We start from the raw sequence: 16,566 nt of genomic DNA, 5'->3' as shown, positions 1-16,566 counted from the left end.
AAGTTCCGAATAGCAACCACTCTCGCAACATTCCGCGTCATGACCAGACTCTCTGGCTTATGAGCAGCCGTAGTTCCACTGTAACACCACCCGGGCTGTCTTGTACCACCATACCTTCAAAGTCTTCGGTCGATCCCCGTCTCAGTTTGCATTTGCATCTCGACTTGTTGCTGCACTTTTTTTTTGTTCTTTATAGCATCATAAACCTGTGCTCTCTGATATACTTACCCGTCAAAGTCCTCGATAACTTGTTGTTCTTTGTCTCAATTGCCAATATCGCCCATCTGTGCTCTACAAACCGATTTTTCGTTTCTTTGTGCAATGACGACACTTTTTGGAAGCGTAGATTGGAAGCGTATTTCAACTTTTCCGACGAAAAGACTGCTCGTACTGGATAGAAATCTATATACAAAGGCTTAAGCAACCCTAGGGTCTTTGTATGGGGGTGAGCACACCGCCTTTTTCTCCTTGACTTCGCCGCTGCATACGGCGTAAACGACGAGAGGTGACGCGCTGCTATTCGTCAGCGGAGAGAAAGAGGACCGAACCACTCACAGGCTGAACAGGCTGGTCGCGTCATCCCCCGGTTCGCGCTCTGAGTACCTCCCCAGTTGCCCAACTCCACTGTAACGGCATCTCCCACCAACTCGCCCACTGTTGCGATGACTATTCATCGAACTGACGAGTCTTTGGCGGAGTCAAATAGCACTCGCCACTCGCAGCCCCAGCCTACATCTGCTGATCTTCCCGCTAGTGAATACTACGTCGACGATGTCTTGGTCCGCTTTTGGTGGAGGCTGACTGCGCTAAACGAGAGGAAAGGTGGTGCAATAACCGGGAAATGTAGCATATGTGACAATGTGGCAACAATCCAGCAACAACCGTTCGGACTGATGAGTCCGAACCTTTATACCTTCTTTGGCTGCTTGTTCTGACGGTTCAGTCCTGATTTCATCCTTTCCTTGTGCTACTCCCCGCACTAGTTATCACTTACCATCACCTCAACTGGACATAATACCCGATTATCAGGCCCTCTCCTTTTTCCTATAAGTAGTTGATAGTCCTGTGAGTAAAGTTCAGCATTCTTGAATAAACTACTATTTTTATTTCTCGTTCGCTCTGAGAGCTCTCTCCCCAATAACGCCACACTCGCCTTCGAACGAGTCATGCACACTTCGGGAACAAATCAGACGTTCTTACTCAGCATGATCCATCTTACTCAGTGGCTACTTTAACGAGTACTTCGTCCGATGTTATCAACCACTTGTTGTCAGTCCTTGAGCGAATTTTAACATTGTGTGAATAGTCCCTTCCCATTATCATATCATGTCCAAACCAATCATTTTCTACGACATTCCCAGCAAATTGCCCGGCAATGCATGGTCCCCAAACACTTGGAAGACGAGGTACGAAGGCTTTCTCTGAAATTTAGTTGATTTATATGTCCGAGCTAATATCCTATTCCTTGTTGCCTGATACTAGATATGCTTTGAATATCAAGGGCGTTCCGTATACAACTGTCTGGGTCGAGTACCCCGATATCGAAGCCCTCGCTATTAAGATAGGGGCTCTTCCCACAGACTCTAAGGGCGATGGGAGTCCATTGTACACTTTGCCCATAATTCAGGATCCCAACACCGGCAAAGTCATCTCCGACTCTTTCGTTATTGCCGAGTACCTTGATGTCACCTACACTGGCAAAAATACGTTGTTCCCCTCCGGCACTAAGCCTCTGATCGAAGCTTATGAGGCTGCTTTGTTAAGCGCTATTGGTCCCTTCGGACTCATGCAGCGTGGCCAAAGTTGCGGTGTTCTCAACCCCTCCAGTGAGAAGTATTTCAGGGAAACAAGGGAGTCAAAATACGGAATGAAGATCGAGGAGTTCTCGCCTGCTGGAGCCAAGCGTGATGCTGACTTGGCAAAAGGGAAGGAGGGCTTGTCCACTGTTCATAGGTGGCTGTCGAAGAACGGAGGAGGAAAGTACATCTTGGGAAACACGGTATCGTATGCGGATGGTATCACAGGGGGGTGGATTAACTGGATCAGAATCATCCAAGGGCCTGACAGCGCAGTGTGGAAAAGCTTGGCGAGTCACAATGGAGGATTTTGGGGGAAATATTTGAGTGATTTGGATACATATGCATCTGTACAGTGAAGCGTTGGCATAAATACTGTATTATAATGTGTAAAAAGATAATATTTATGATCGCAATAATGGAGAAGCGCAATTATCGATCAACGTTGGAAGCTTGGATGAGAGGTAGCCACTGCAATAGCGGATAAGACTAGAAACGGCATTTTAATCGGGCAAGCCATCGAGATCATCTCGTGCACTACCATCGCGAGCTGAATATCGTGATCTATATGGCCAACTGCCACTTGGACATTGGCATGATATGATACGGCTGAGTACGGTATGTTGAGATCACAAGGACTGTGCAGTATGGATGAGCACAGGTGACATGTTGTGTTGAGTTAGCCTATTTGTTTTCCGCCTGGTAAGAAATGTTTGAGATCCTGTTGCTGTAGCTTTTTCGGCTGATAAAATCGATAAAAGCATGTGAATGTTGTGGATACCTGTGTGTTGGAAGAGTGTGGAAGTGAGCAGTCTAAGGGGTCAGATGAAGTTCCGAATAGCGACTACCCCACTCGCAGCATTCCGTAGTCGCGTCATGACCAGACTCTCCATGCGCAGTGAGCAGCTCTGTTCCTCTGTAGTTCTACTGTAACACCACCCAGCCTGTCTTGTGCCAATATCGTATCTTCAAATCTTCAATCGAGCCTGGTCTCATTTCACATTTGCATCTTGACTAGTTGCTGTACCTTTTCTCTATTCTTCTTTGTAACATCATAACCCCCCACAATCATGCCTGTCCTCTCTGATATACCCGTCGAAGTCCTCATCGACAACGTACTCCCCTTTTTCTCAATCTCCGATATTGTCCATTTGGGTTCTACAAACCGATTCTTTGCTTCTCTGTGCAATGACGACACTTTCTGGAAGCGTAGATTGCAAGCAGACTTCAACTTTTCTGACGAAAAGACTGCTCGTACAACTGGATGGAAATTGATATACAAAGGCTTAAGCAACCCTAGGGTCTTTGTATGGGGGTGAGTTCACCGCCTCTTGGCTCGCTTGTCTACTTTCTTGTTAACCCTTTCCAGTGAGTCCTCCAAAGGAAGACTCGGTATCACGCAGTTTCCTAGGTCCGTAGTCAAGGACGTCCCATTCCCTACGGAGTTGCGCTTTTCTCCTGGTGTTCGTATAGTGAGCTTATCAGCAGGTGGAATGTGCGTATACAGGACAACTCATGATGTGATTTCCGTTGAATGCGCTTTCGCAGGTCTTTCCATGCACTGGATTCTCGAGGCAACGTACACGTTTGGGGTAAGTATCATATCCATGCAAATTAAACACATTATTGTTATTGAAGTGAACAAAACCATTCAGGCACTTTGGATGGGACCTCAGTTGCGTTGCAGCAAGATGGGTTTTCAGTCCCCGCTAAATCAACGCCTACGCCTTTGAAACTGGCTATGCCTGCCGCCACTCACAGCATCAGGTGCAAAATTTCGTCATTTTACTAACTTTTAAAGTATTAAATACTGTTCATCTTTTAGCTGCGGAAGGCTGCACGCCACGACCCTAGATGATAATTCTTACATCTGGACATTCCTAAGCTGGGGTCGCCCTTTCCGACTCGTTACGGCGCTTTTGGACAATACTTCAGTTGATTCGACACCCCTGCAAATCGAATCGGGCTGGCAATTTTCGTCGGTGCTCACCAAGTCTGGCGATGTTCTAGTTTGGTGGCCTTTTGGCACTGAAACTGGAAGGCTTATTGCAGAACGGAATACAGCGATGGATGAAGCAAGAGACCTGTCAAACAGGGCGCATCCTACTGCGGATGGCGTTATCCATTGCACGACTTGGGAGCTGCACAAAGATCCTCTCAGATTGCCTTCTCTGCCTAGATTGCCGCAGCTCGATGATGTGACTAGGTCAGCCGTATCGGGAGAGGACACAAAGCTGGTCAAAATAGCTGCTATGGACCACTGTCTTATTGGGTTGACTAATCACGGTCATGTACTCAAGTTTAACGTTGGGGATGAAACAAATGAGATACGTGGTGAATGGGTATACGTGAGTTATATCTCTTATCAAGTCCACAATAAAGCATCTTCATATCGTAATATTCCAGCTTCCAAACTTCAGTGAGGTAGGAAGGATTCAACAACATCCAACCTTCTCCCCCGAAGATGGCACTCGGCTAGATATACCTCAAACAACTAGGATAACTCACGTAAGCGCAGTGTGTATGACAAATTCGGCATTTGGTTAATCATTGCACAGATATCCGCTCAGTATAAAACTTTCATCGCCTATTCGACAGGCTCGAGTTCTATTGTGCTCATGGGATCCAACGAAACCAACTATGAGTCTCAGCCACTGATCACCTCCTCCTTGCAGAACCGAAATGTTATATCTGTTGTTCTTGGAGATTACCACTTCGGTGCACTGACTTCTTCGGGGAATTTCCTCACTTGGGGTGCCTATTCCCGCGGCGCTCTTGGATTGGGAGATCCTGCCCATATCACTCCCGGTGAGCCGGGAGGATACAGGACCGAAGAAAGGCGTGCGATAGCTCAAACTCATGGAGGACCGTTTCCTCCCGATGTCAGAGAACCCACCGAAGTCAGATTTGACCATGGTGAGAAACAGAGAAAAGAACGATACTGTTTTGCTGCTACGTGTGCAGGATGGCATTCGGGAGCCCTTGTCATAGACTTGGAGGTGTGGGACTTGACTTCTCAGCTGCTAATTAAAGTCCCGCTGATCAAAATGTTTATGAATGGGAATTAGCCGGAAGTAGACGCAGAAGATAACGACGAAGACGAAGACCCTACTCGGAGAATGCCTGGACAATTTCCGTCTGATAGAACACCCCCTTTTTCTCAAGGATCCTCTGGGTCACCGAATGATTATCCACAGCAACCTGGAAATTTCCCTGTATTCCCTGGTAATATCGGTGGGGGTATTGGTCGCGTTTTTCGCATTGGATACGCTGGACGTGGGATAGGTCGTGGTCTTCGCAGAGGACGCGGTGGTTGAGTTGAACTGATTGAGAGTTGAAGTGTGGGAATGTATGAGAAAGTTATTGTAAGGCGTTATAGTATCATGGCAATGTATGTATTCCATAGCAATCTTCTTGATCGTGGTTCATTAATAAGTAGTCCAAGGCGACGAGAGAACTACTTTTACACAGTGCTTGGTCATCTTTCGAACAAGTCACGCACACACTTTGCGGATAAATCAGGCGAATCTGAATCAGCATGCTTCAAATTCTCAAAATCATACTACATTTTCTGTTCGCTTACTCAGTGGATTACTTGAGGAAGTATCAATGTCGATGTTATCAACCACCTACTTCTTTTGTTGTCGGTTCTTGAGCGAACTTTTACTTCATGAATAAGCAGGAGAAGATTTTAAGACAAACATAGATTGGCCCAGTGACCCTAGTCGCCATATCGTGGACAAATGGACACCACACCGAATAAACTATAAAAGGCGCACCTCAGCGCAAGCTATCCTTCAATCCCTTCCCACTGTCATATCATGTCCAAACCAATCATTTTCTACGACATTCCCAGCAAATTGCCCGGCAATGCATGGTCCCCCAACACCTGGAAGACGAGGTACGAAAGCTTTTCTTGAAATTTGGTTGAATTGGATGTCCGAGCCAACGAACATTCCTTGCTTCCTGATATTAGATATGCTTTGAATATCAAGGGCGTTCCGTACACGACTGTCTGGGTCGAGTACCCCGATATCGAAGCCCTCGCTATTAAGATAGGGGCTCCTTCCACGGGCTCCAAGGACGATGGAAGTCCATCGTACACTTTGCCCATAATTCAGGATCCCAACACCGGCAAAGTCGTCTCCGACTCTTTCGTTATTGCTGAATACCTTGATGCCACCTACACTGGCAAAAATACGTTGTTCCCCTCCGGCACTAAGCCTCTGATCGAAGCTTATGAGGCTTCCTTGACAAGCGCTATCGGTCCCGTCATGCTCCTGCAGCTCGCCCAAAGTTGTGGTGTTCTTAACCCCTCCAGTGAGAAGTACTTCAGGGAAACAAGGGAGTCAAAATTCGGAATAAAGATCGAGGAGTTCTCGCCTGTTGGAGCCAAGCGTGATGCCGACTTGGCAAAAGGGAAGGAGGGCTTGTCCACTGTTCATGGGTGGCTGTCGAAGAACGGAGGAGGAAAGTATATCTTGGGAAGCACGGTATCGTATGCGGATGGTATCACAGGGGGATGGATTAACTGGATCAGAATCACCCAAGGGCCCGACAGCGCAGTGTGGAAAAGCTTGGCGAGTCACAATGGAGGATTTTGGGGGAAATATTTGAGTGACTTGGACACATATGCATCTGTACAGTGAAACGTCAACATAGATATTGTACTATAGCGTGTAGAAAGGTGATATTTAATATCATGGGTCTCGTCAAAAGATCAACTGCGTCTCCGAGTCACTATGAGGCCCCTTGATTGCGCAAACTGAAGTCTTCAAAATATTTTTTGGTTTGATTAGTAGTTTTATTTCGTACTTGTAGTGAGTATCCATGGTAGCTTCGTGAGATGCTAAGTCTTTAGGAGGGATGTTCAAAACAAAAACCAAAAAAACAAATGTCTGGGCCTGACCGGGAATTGAACCCGGGACCTCCTCGATATTGCGAAACGCCCTAACAAGGAATCATACTACTAGACCATCAGGCCGATGAATACATAAGCAAAATAGAGCATTATCACGTGAGCCAGCTGCTTTTGGGGGTTGACGCGTCGCTTCCTCTGCGCGGTACAAAGGCTTGGTCACTGTGACGTTCATAAGCAACACTTTCACCATGGACGGACAGGCCTCTACGTCCTCAGGCGATATGGATCAACGAAGAAAAGATGCTTTGAATAGCTATCGTGAGGTATGTGGATAGCGTTCAGTATCAACAGAAGCTGATCTTTTGACACAGAAAATGCGTAATCACGAGAATATTAGCAACAGTCTCAAGAATCGTAAGTACCAATTGGCCAGGACATACGCTACTTACTGAAGGTACCAATCTAGTCCGATTTTCATTGAAGGATTTGGAGAAAGACTTTGCAAAGACAGAAGACCACATCAAAGCAGTTCAGTCTGTAGGACAAATCATCGGGGAAGTTATGAAACAACTAGACGACGAGCGATGTGAGTGATTTGCTATGAAACAATCACGGTATTTAACCACTCGTGACTATGTGCAGTCATTGTCAAAGCATCGTCAGGACCACGATACGTTGTATCGTACCGCCCAGCTCTACCTGTAGCCAAGTTGAAAGCAGGAACACGAGTTTCTCTTGATATGACCACCTTGACAATCATGCGCATTCTCCCACGAGAGGTAGACCCACTAGTGTACAAAATGAGCTTGGAAGACCCCGGAGGTGCTACCTTTGCTGGTATAGGAGGTCTTGGAGAGCAAGTTCGTGAGCTGCGTGAGGTGCGTTTCGCTTTTGAATTGTCGATGAAATGTGCCTTGACATCTATAAATCTTACAGGTCATAGAGCTCCCCCTCCTGAACCCAGAGTTGTTCACGCGTGTTGGTATAAAGGCACCCAAGGGAGTACTATTATATGGTCCTCCAGGTACTGGTAAAACCCTTCTAGCGAGGGCAGTTGCAGCCACCTTGCACACAAATTTCCTCAAAGTTGTATCCTCTGCGATAGTAGATAAGTACATCGGCGAGAGTGCTCGGGTAGTCCGCGAAATGTTTGGCTACGCTCGTGATCACGAACCTTGCGTCATATTCATGGATGAGATCGACGCCATTGGCGGTCGTCGATTTTCGGAAGGTACTAGCGCTGATCGAGAAATCCAGCGTACTCTGATGGAAGTGAGTTCACGTCTCTTAGTACATATTGGATTCAACTTAAAGCCTGTTGCCCATCATGAAGCTTCTGAACCAAATGGATGGCTTTGACGCTCTAGGTAAAACGAAACTCATTATGGCAACCAATAGGCCCGATACGTTAGACCCCGCCCTCTTGCGTCCTGGTCGATTGGATCGTAAGATTGAAATTCCACTGCCCAACGAGCAGGCACGATTGGAGATTCTGAAAATTCATGCTGCACCGGTCAACAAAGGCGGTGAAATTGACTACGAAGCTATCGTTAAAGTATGTATTCTTGATAATGGTTTTCTTGATTCCTTACTCATTTCGCTTAATAGCTGTCGGATGCTTTTAACGGAGCAGATTTACGCAATGTTGTTACCGAAGCTGGTATGTTTGCTATTAGAGATGATAGGTTAGTGATTTGGCTTAGGATATCGCACCCAACTAACAATAACATATAGGGAGTACGTCAACCAGGAGGACCTTACAAAAGCTGCTCGTAAGGTTGGAGAGGCGAAGAAACATGAGGGTAAGTTCCACGAATTCATCGTTATAAATACTCGCCTAATCAATTCTATGATTATCAGGCAAGTTGGAGTACTCTGCATAGTTTCATATGTATCATACCACATTCTTCTACCATATTTTTCATGCACGAAACAACATTGACGCTTTCTATGTTGAAAGTCCCATCCGATCATTAGACAGTATAATAATACATATAAAAGAAGGCAAGATTCGTCAGACCAAGAAGAGCCAGGAGTGAAGTTAGAAGTGGAACAACCCTCTCTTCTTTTTCTTCTTTTCCTCCTTTTCTGTTCCTGAGCTGTTGACAGATAGTGAAGACCCAGCAAACGAGGATGATGGAGAGGCCTTAAATAGCTTGCTGCCGCGCTCCTCTTTGGATACTGGCAAAGAAGTCTGCACTTGGCGCTGCGGGGGAGGCGGTTCTCGTATGAAGTATTTTTCGTCATAATAATCTTGATAAGAACGATGAGCCCCAGTAGTAGGTAAACCGTTCGGAATCGCCTTGGATCCAACACCTCCCAATTCAAGTACTTTCAGGTCGTCTACGAATTGGCGTGGGGTAGTAACGTGCGATGAACCTGTGATAAAATGATGAGTAATTGGTCTAATACAGTATTTACAGTATTACCAATGTATATGTCTTTGGCCAAGGAGGATGAGAGTTGATAGGCCTCTCTGATTTCAGAATAAGTCATGCCACCTGCAACAAAAACAAGGATGCGCTGCTGATTATCAATCGCGGCATTTGATCGTGCAGCCTTATGCCAGCTGGGCTTTGCACTCCGCAGAGAAGTGGTTTGAGGTGATGCAGCACGGAGACTGGAAACAGGAGCTGCTGTTGGTGAATCTTTGACATATGGGAATAGTGTTGGGTCCAGCTTGTTGGCAACATGATCCTGTAAATAGTTGAGCTCCTTCATTTTCCGGCACGAGGGAACGTCACGCACCTGTAGGACAGTCCTCAACAAGGGTTTGAACCGCGACAGTTCGTATTCATCTTCACCGCCAGCCTTCTGTTTGAGCTTTCTCTTTATATCTTTGTCAGCAGGTCCCTATTCATAACAAAATAATGTTATTCCCGTAAGGCACATCAATAATAATATGGCATACCCTAGTAATGCGGACACCTAAGTGTACTAATGAGTTGACAGCGTCCTGCTCTGCCAAGGTCAATCGTGCATGCTGGTATAACCTTCGACGATCTTCGTCTGGTACGCCATCGCGATATTGGATATACATTGCGACCATGCGAACTTTGTTCGCGTTTCTGCGTTTTCATGAGATGATTGTATCAACAACTATGCGGGGCACTTACATCACTTCGCGGCTGTCAAGCAGTGGTACCATTTCCTCCACTAGTGTCTTTGGCGTTTTGCCTTCAGCAGTCAACCCTGTTGCACAATTCTAGAGGCAATCTTCAGTGATTAAAGAGTGCAGGACAGCCAGCTAGCCTTGCCTGTTCGATAGTCGCCACCAAAGGCAATTTGTCTCGTTCAAATATAGCCATACATTCTTGAGCCATGTTGAGATGCAAAGAGAACTATCAATGTAGGATCAGCATCATGATCTCCTCGCGTTATTACTTGAAAGGTACCTTCTCTCTCTGCTCTTGGTATTGAGGCAAATTTGCAAGCATATCCTTCATGTCGCTCAGGTTAGCGGCGCCTTCTCTGTAAAAATGGTGAGAATTTATTGATGCGAGCACATTAAACGGACCCTTTGAATCCTGCATTGTCTTGCATGAACTTATTGAAGTCTGCCATGAGTTTATCTATAGCCTCTCTCATATGCATGTGCCGAACGGTCGTCCAAACGGTATCAGCATCAGAAAGAGTGGCGGTCTTGTCTTCATATGCGCCCACTGATGATTGGAACTTGTACCTGTGCAAAAGTTGGATGTAAGCGCAGGGTCATAGGAGGCTATACGAGAGCAATGAACGAATAAACCAACGTGTATTTGGTTCCGTCATTTATCGCTAGTAAATCATTACTCATCGCTTGATATGTAAATTCATGAACAAGTGGGGCCATTGCGTCCATGGCACGATCAGTTATTATGAGCGTCCCGCGAGGCCGAGGAGGGTCAGATGGTTTCTGTAATGTCAAAGAAGGACTTGAGTTCCTCAGCTTATATATGGAGTGTCAGTGATACTCGCGGGAAACTCTGGATTAGCCTTTTTGTGTTCGTCCAAATTCTGCTGGACCATGAACGCCAATAGCCTAGTCACAAACTCTGTATCAGCCGTCTCATATGCGCGTGCCACCTCACCGCGAGCAAGATTGGTTCTCCAGCGACCACTACCCTCAGGGGGTGGTGGAGCACGTGTTTGAGCATTAGGTTGCAGAGGCCCCAGAGGCAGGTGATGTGTTGGTAAATAGTAGCGTATAAAGGGAAATTCATTGAGAGAGACGCAGATGTTCGTTATCTGGAAAGAAGCAACTAAAAGGTTTAGGGTCTTTGATACTTCATGGGAAATTCCATACGGATTTGCTAACGAATCGAAGTTCTTCCTCAAGTCGTTCTCGAGATGTTTTGAAAGCAGACTCGCTACGTGGAGGGCTATAAGTGCTGAAGAAAAAACCTGGCGAATTAAGAGAAAACGCCCGTGATTCGATTGCTGAACAGAAGACAGAGACTATTAGTAGCTGCTTTTTGCATAGTGCAAACACTCTTACCCCAAAAATTGACGAAAAGCTCCTGCAAAGCTTTCAGATATGGCTCAGCAGGAGAAGAAGTAAGCCGCTCGAACAAGGGTTCGGGTAGTCCTAAAGAAATTTCTCAGGCGTGAACCTTTGAAGTGTGTGAAATGATGATGTGACTGCACCTTCAATGAAAAACAAGTGGGCACTGGTATACTGTTGTCGTCCGTCTGAGAAGTCTTTAATGATTCGATCCACGTTTTGGGACGTAGGCATCACAAGGTAAATTGCTTCAAACTGTTGAACTTCTCTGTGGCTCGAAATCGATTCGATCACTGGAGGATAATTGTCAACCGATAGCAGTATATATGCAATGATATGAAGACTCGCGTGTGACATTCTCTTCCAAAATGTCGAATTGCTTGAGCACCGAGCCCAGGAGCCTCTGAGAGTGTTCGTCCACCACTAGTATCTTCCATCTGCCTGGCGGATTGACAGACCTGATTGCATCGAGAAACTCTGCACATAGAACGAACATTATATCCGCTGACGATTCACAAAGAAAATACACGCACTCGTTCGAACAGTAGTAATCAAGGAAGACATTCTATAGCACCGAGACCAGCACCGCGACCGTATTACACCAGACTGCAACAGCACCCAATTGGACATAAATGGCTGCATTCCTCGGCTATCACCGCAGCGCGGTTCCTTTCTCGGCTTGATGCTCTCTTGATAGATAATATATTTGAATGAATCATCGGCCTGATGGTCTAGTAGTATGATTCCTTGTTAGGGCATTTCGCAATCTCGAGGAGGTCCCGGGTTCAATTCCCGGTCAGGCCCAAGATATATTTTTCTTCTTTTGACCAAGGCATTGATTGTACAGTGTATTGTTATACCAGTCCAGACTCTGTCACCAAAGTCAATTCCCAACATGACATGCACACGCTACATGGATCAAATAATATCGGAACGAAAAGGATTCACTTGTGACAGGATAGACCCGATTATTCAATTGCTGGATCACGCAGCCTAAGGCCTGAGGTTCAGAGCAATACATTGCATTACAAAAAAAAAGGAAAATACAACCAAGCGTTTAAGGGTAAATTATACAGAAGCAAATTATTCGGATTCAACATGCTGATCGTTCTCGCTGGGGCCATTGCCCTCTTCGTCATCATCGTCGTCATCATCTTCCTCGTCACTTTCACCTTCTTCTTCATCGTCTTCACTATCATCTTCGCTTTCATTAAACATAAGAGAAATATACTCATCACCAGCTTGTGCTTCCTCGACTGAAACATTTTGAGAACTTGGAACAATGTCAGACACTGCACCAACGTTAGAAGCAGCTGAGGAAATTGCATTAGCAACATCCACAGCTGAGGGGTCAGTAATGGCCATAGTTGTCGTAGGCACTACTTTGCGCTTGCGATTCGCACGAATGACATGTGGGAGCTTGCATCCCTTGGTGGAACATGTTCCCTTCTCAGCAAAATCGGGGCATTCCCTGACGTGTTGCATATCGCAGTCGAGGCCTTTATCACAATAGCCAAGCACAGCGAAGTCGCGACATACACCTTGCCTTGGACCTACACGGACGTGTGGGAATGGACATTTGTCTCTGGTGCACCGGCCATTGTTGGCAAAGTGAACACAAAGTGGTGTGCGCTCCGGTGTTGGATCATGTGATAGGTTGCAGAAAGCTGCATCGTTTGGACAGCAACCTTGGAGAAAATTCCAACAGATAGCAATCTTGTTTGCATCGTGTTGATACACACAGGTCAACCCGCGACTGCAAGCACCTGTTCACGGCAGAATTAATATCGATATAGATATCACCAGGATAGTTTAGAACAAATTCGTGAATATTATGGGCGGCGACGCACCTGTAGTCGTAAATCGAGGGCAGGGCTTGTCTAGGCATTTTAAGCGTTTAGTTGTGGATCGCCGAGACCTGCGAATGTATATCAGATTGAAAACCCAACTTCTACTTGATGACGACACGGACTGATAAGAACTTCGGTTGTTGTTGAGCGTCATATTGCGATTCATTGTACGTCCACGGCGGCCACGCGAAGAGACTTTAGGCTTGTAGACACGGCCACTAGGGATAAGGTGTCCGCCCTGGGTTCTAGAGTAGTCCGTACGTTGTGATACTGGTTTAAAGGAAACAGACGTGGGAGGCGCTGTTGCTGGTTTGGGTACTAGAGGAAAGACATGATTACAGAAACGAGGAGATCCGCATGTAGCGTGAGATGTAAGAGACATACAGTCTTTGCGAACGAGGGAACGACCAGACGACTGAAAAGCTACGCCATCGATGACAACCTCCCTAGCTTGAGAAGGACCGGGAGCCGGCGGTGGAGGTGGCTTACTAGTTGCTGGGGCCCGAGTGAATTGAGAGGACTTGAAGTGACTAGGGTTTGTTGGGGGTTTGTAGTTCGGGTTGATGTATGTGTTACTTCTAGACTTGGTGGGATAGTCTCTCGAATATGTTGTGGCTTGGTGCTTAGATTTGTGGTTGTTGATGGCACCTGAGACAATATTGTCACTAGCCCATAGACAGGTTGAACGGAAAACAATAAGCTTACCTGTTAATCGAGCGATTTCCAGTTTCAGTGCTGCTTCTGACGTTGATGAAGCCATGGTGATGGTGGTGAAAGAATGGGGGGATAATCTTTCTAGACAAGGTGAAATGTGACCACAGATGCGGCTGCGTCAAATATGTATAAACAAAGCTTCTCAGCCACCTCTTAGTAATGACAGGGCATATTGCCACACAAATCACAAATCAACGACAATAATGAAAGCATTATTATTGTGTCCGTTGTGTCCGTGCGTGCCACACTACCGTTCTAGTCTAGCTATCTTCTGTAGAACATTATCAACGTCAGCCAGGCTGGCCTCCTTCCGCGACACCTCAAGGTAAATCTCTTCGTCTCTTGTTGATGTCTCCTCAGAATAGATACCTCTAATAACATGCCAATGCTGAGGATTTTGACCTCTCGAAAATACTTCCGATATCTCGGTGTCTCTGCGGTTACTTTACTCAGTACTCCAGCCGTCACACTCCATAGCACGAACACTCACTTTTCTAGTAGTTGACCAGCATGATACAGATGGTGCGATCTGAGTTCAAAGCCGGGGCTTGCAGTGAAGAATTTCCCCGACCTAACCAAGTGTTTATCCTTCGGTTGCAATATTTTTGAGGCCGATGGCAGTGAATCTGACCCTCTGGTAATTTTGTCAATGAGCGGATTTCATTTGCAAAACGGGGCACAAACCGGGTCGTAATATCTTCATCGACAACGTTCTGTATGTCGATGAGTAGGGCTGAGGCCTCTTTCCCAATACCATCTAAGTTAGGCAGCTCCTGGCTACTCGAGCCACTGTTTATGAGAGCAACGATAAAATCATCACTCTAAAATAGGTTCATATGTTAAACGTGCAAGAAGGAAGAAAAAAACGTACTCTCAAATAGGCCACCTCTCTTCTATGAGTGATCGAGGAATTCGGACTGTCTACAAGGCAAATAGACGTAGTTAGAAATTCAGGGGCTGGTTCGAGAAGGGCGAGATTTGCAGAATCTGAATTACGAGCACCAATTGTAGACGCCTGAGACTCGGGCGAGCAGAGAGCAGGATCATTAGACTCGGGATGGTCGTCGTCAAAGTAAGTCGATATCTGTGACGTCCTCCGTGATTCGACTTCATTGAAAGAATCTGATGCGGCTATTTGGTGTTGATAATCTTCATGAAGGCCCACGTAGTCCTGAGCAGAAGCTGGTAGATCGATAGGTTTCTCTGACGAAACCTCTTGACACTCTATGGGGACTACACTAGCACCCTCCATTGGGTCATGTTTAACCTTGAGGGGTAGATGGATGCTGTCAGAAGACATTGCATCTTGCAACGCACTGGTGTCCACGCCAGCGCTTGAATGATCCATTCTAGGGTTGTCACTCTTCTCAACATTATCCTTCACTTCCAAGTCGACTTCGAGAGGCTTCTTTGAAGCCTTACTAAAAGGCCAACTCCATTTCCGCACATCCATATTTAAATTTAAATTCACAGACGGCATGCCAAGGAAAGCACTACTAGTGTATGCTTCGCGATGAGGATTTTTTTGGAGATTGGCCGCAGGGACGTGGCCAGCATCGCCAGGTGGTAGTGCTTCAGAGCCTGTGTCGATAATTGATTTCGGTGGTAGGGGTGGAACAAGAGACAGGAGATGTCGGGAAAGCGCTTCAGGGAAGTTTGAATGCGTAAATCGACTCGAAGGGGCCAAGTATGGTGGACACAGAATGAGTGGGACGATGTGATCGGGTAACTGAGAAGAAAAAGTGTCAACAAGTGGTAAGAAAGATCGATGCAATGGATGCAAGGGGAGTCCTATGTTATAATATTTAACAGATAATAGATCAATATAATATTGGCAAACATACCAAGGTCTGTCGATAAATCATAGCCTTCTTCCAAATTCCAAGACCATGCCCACATAGTAAAGAACCTTTCAAGTTGCAACTCCAGTGCTTCCTGCCCCAAAGACGATAATATTGATGTGAAAGAACCATGCGTAAGCTGGTAGACATGGCCATTAGCAAACACAGATGAATTGGTCGAAGTACGCATCGCACCTTGAAGAGTTCGTATCCGCGTAGGATGTGTCCTCGCAGAACAAGGTCGTGGAGGGAACCGTCGTGATAATCATATATCTGATGCTCTTGTGCTTCTGCCTTCTGTTTCTCCTTTCCTTTCTCCTTCTCCTTCCCCTTGTTCTTGACATTTACCACTGGCTTACGAGGAGTTCGAGCTAACTCGACGGCCTGAAGACACCTACTGAATTAACAAAGGTATTACTTCCTTTTCATCGAGCTGCTTACTGCATGTATCCAAAAGTCTGGTTCTGGGTTTACCATGACCATTCTCTTTGATTGAGAGTGCACATTCTGACACGAGTCTGTCGAACTGAATATTCTGGGTGCGTAATACTTGAGCTTTCTACAAGGCCGGAGAGAATACATACATACTCGGAGAAGTTAACTAGCGCCTTGGCCAATCCGACTTGCCTGAGCATCCGGTCACGAGAAACAGCACGCTCTCTTGAGGTGTAGAATAAGATATGTGCCTGTTCCTCAGCATCCTCATCGTCTGGTGATACGGGGCCAACTGGACGGAGTGAGGGGTTGTATATGGTCATATACAGTAACGCTGCAGGGGTCCTACTCATGTTCCGGCAGACGAGAACTGTATACGCAAAGTCTGCAGGCAAATGGTTTTATGAGTGGTGCAAGGCGAAATGCTGCCAGTGAAAGCCTGGCCACCAATGAGCCTGTTGGGCGCCGCGACGGCACCGTGGCATCCACAGTCGGAATTTGGTGAAAGGAGTGGGAGTTCAAGGCTACAGAGAAATTGTTATGAGTGTTAGTGACAACTTGACACTCAGTCTGGGACTCGGAGCAC

The 16,566-nt window shown here is 46.2% G+C and overlaps 7 protein-coding genes across 7 annotated transcripts; 4 read left to right on the top strand and 3 right to left on the bottom strand.

Moving 5' to 3' along the window:
• Window positions 1-92: 92 nt before the first annotated feature.
• Window positions 93-2,596, top strand: SERLADRAFT_472875 (uncharacterized protein; the record flags this gene model as incomplete). The annotated part of the gene is made up of 2 exons (XM_007320757.1): window positions 93-1,406; window positions 1,483-2,596. The coding sequence occupies 2 exons, from the start codon at window positions 1,327-1,329 to the stop codon at window positions 2,153-2,155; spliced, it is 753 nt and encodes a 250-aa protein (XP_007320819.1).
• A 106-nt stretch (window positions 2,597-2,702) lies between these two features.
• On the top strand, window positions 2,703-5,846 carry SERLADRAFT_472869 (uncharacterized protein; the record flags this gene model as incomplete). Its single annotated transcript, XM_007320756.1, has 9 exons — window positions 2,703-3,111; window positions 3,166-3,291; window positions 3,345-3,388; window positions 3,452-3,563; window positions 3,622-4,144; window positions 4,203-4,304; window positions 4,355-5,187; window positions 5,242-5,697; window positions 5,773-5,846. 7 exons carry the CDS (start codon window positions 2,867-2,869, stop codon window positions 4,862-4,864), a joined length of 1,662 nt encoding a protein of 553 aa, XP_007320818.1.
• Window positions 5,847-5,989: 143 nt separating this feature from the next.
• Window positions 5,990-6,517, top strand: SERLADRAFT_472866 (uncharacterized protein; the record flags this gene model as incomplete). The annotated part of the gene is made up of 1 exon (XM_007320755.1): window positions 5,990-6,517. The coding sequence occupies one exon, from the start codon at window positions 6,071-6,073 to the stop codon at window positions 6,443-6,445; it is 375 nt and encodes a 124-aa protein (XP_007320817.1).
• Window positions 6,518-6,905: 388 nt separating this feature from the next.
• SERLADRAFT_409838 (uncharacterized protein) lies at window positions 6,906-8,540 on the top strand (the record flags this gene model as incomplete). The annotated part of the gene is made up of 9 exons (XM_007320754.1): window positions 6,906-6,980; window positions 7,029-7,071; window positions 7,124-7,243; window positions 7,300-7,535; window positions 7,594-7,929; window positions 7,991-8,212; window positions 8,266-8,342; window positions 8,392-8,459; window positions 8,518-8,540. 9 exons carry the CDS (start codon window positions 6,906-6,908, stop codon window positions 8,538-8,540), a joined length of 1,200 nt encoding a protein of 399 aa, XP_007320816.1.
• Window positions 8,463-11,743, bottom strand: SERLADRAFT_451145 (uncharacterized protein; the record flags this gene model as incomplete). Its single annotated transcript, XM_007320753.1, has 15 exons — window positions 8,463-9,036; window positions 9,087-9,354; window positions 9,406-9,510; window positions 9,569-9,725; window positions 9,774-9,862; window positions 9,915-9,998; window positions 10,053-10,128; window positions 10,175-10,339; window positions 10,410-10,571; window positions 10,622-10,884; window positions 10,943-11,076; window positions 11,135-11,224; window positions 11,284-11,433; window positions 11,489-11,617; window positions 11,674-11,743. 15 exons carry the CDS (start codon window positions 11,702-11,704, stop codon window positions 8,699-8,701), a joined length of 2,241 nt encoding a protein of 746 aa, XP_007320815.1.
• Window positions 11,744-12,148: 405 nt separating this feature from the next.
• Window positions 12,149-13,778, bottom strand: SERLADRAFT_472853 (uncharacterized protein; the record flags this gene model as incomplete). The annotated part of the gene is made up of 6 exons (XM_007320752.1): window positions 12,149-12,558; window positions 12,580-12,906; window positions 12,991-13,058; window positions 13,113-13,308; window positions 13,375-13,638; window positions 13,696-13,778. 6 exons carry the CDS (start codon window positions 13,748-13,750, stop codon window positions 12,224-12,226), a joined length of 1,245 nt encoding a protein of 414 aa, XP_007320814.1.
• Window positions 13,779-13,951: 173 nt separating this feature from the next.
• On the bottom strand, window positions 13,952-16,333 carry SERLADRAFT_440292 (uncharacterized protein; the record flags this gene model as incomplete). The annotated part of the gene is made up of 8 exons (XM_007320751.1): window positions 13,952-14,138; window positions 14,195-14,338; window positions 14,389-14,525; window positions 14,576-15,495; window positions 15,549-15,684; window positions 15,741-15,929; window positions 15,987-16,080; window positions 16,134-16,333. 8 exons carry the CDS (start codon window positions 16,331-16,333, stop codon window positions 13,952-13,954), a joined length of 2,007 nt encoding a protein of 668 aa, XP_007320813.1.
• Between the last annotated feature and the right edge of the window lie 233 nt (window positions 16,334-16,566).

The sequence above is a fragment of the Serpula lacrymans genome (genome assembly GCF_000218685.1).
Source record: "Serpula lacrymans var. lacrymans S7.9 unplaced genomic scaffold SERLAscaffold_10, whole genome shotgun sequence".
NCBI classification, from domain to species: Eukaryota; Fungi; Basidiomycota; class Agaricomycetes; order Boletales; family Serpulaceae; genus Serpula; species Serpula lacrymans.
Note: the sequence above shows the minus strand (reverse complement) of the source record. Positions and strands in the feature narration are given on the sequence as shown.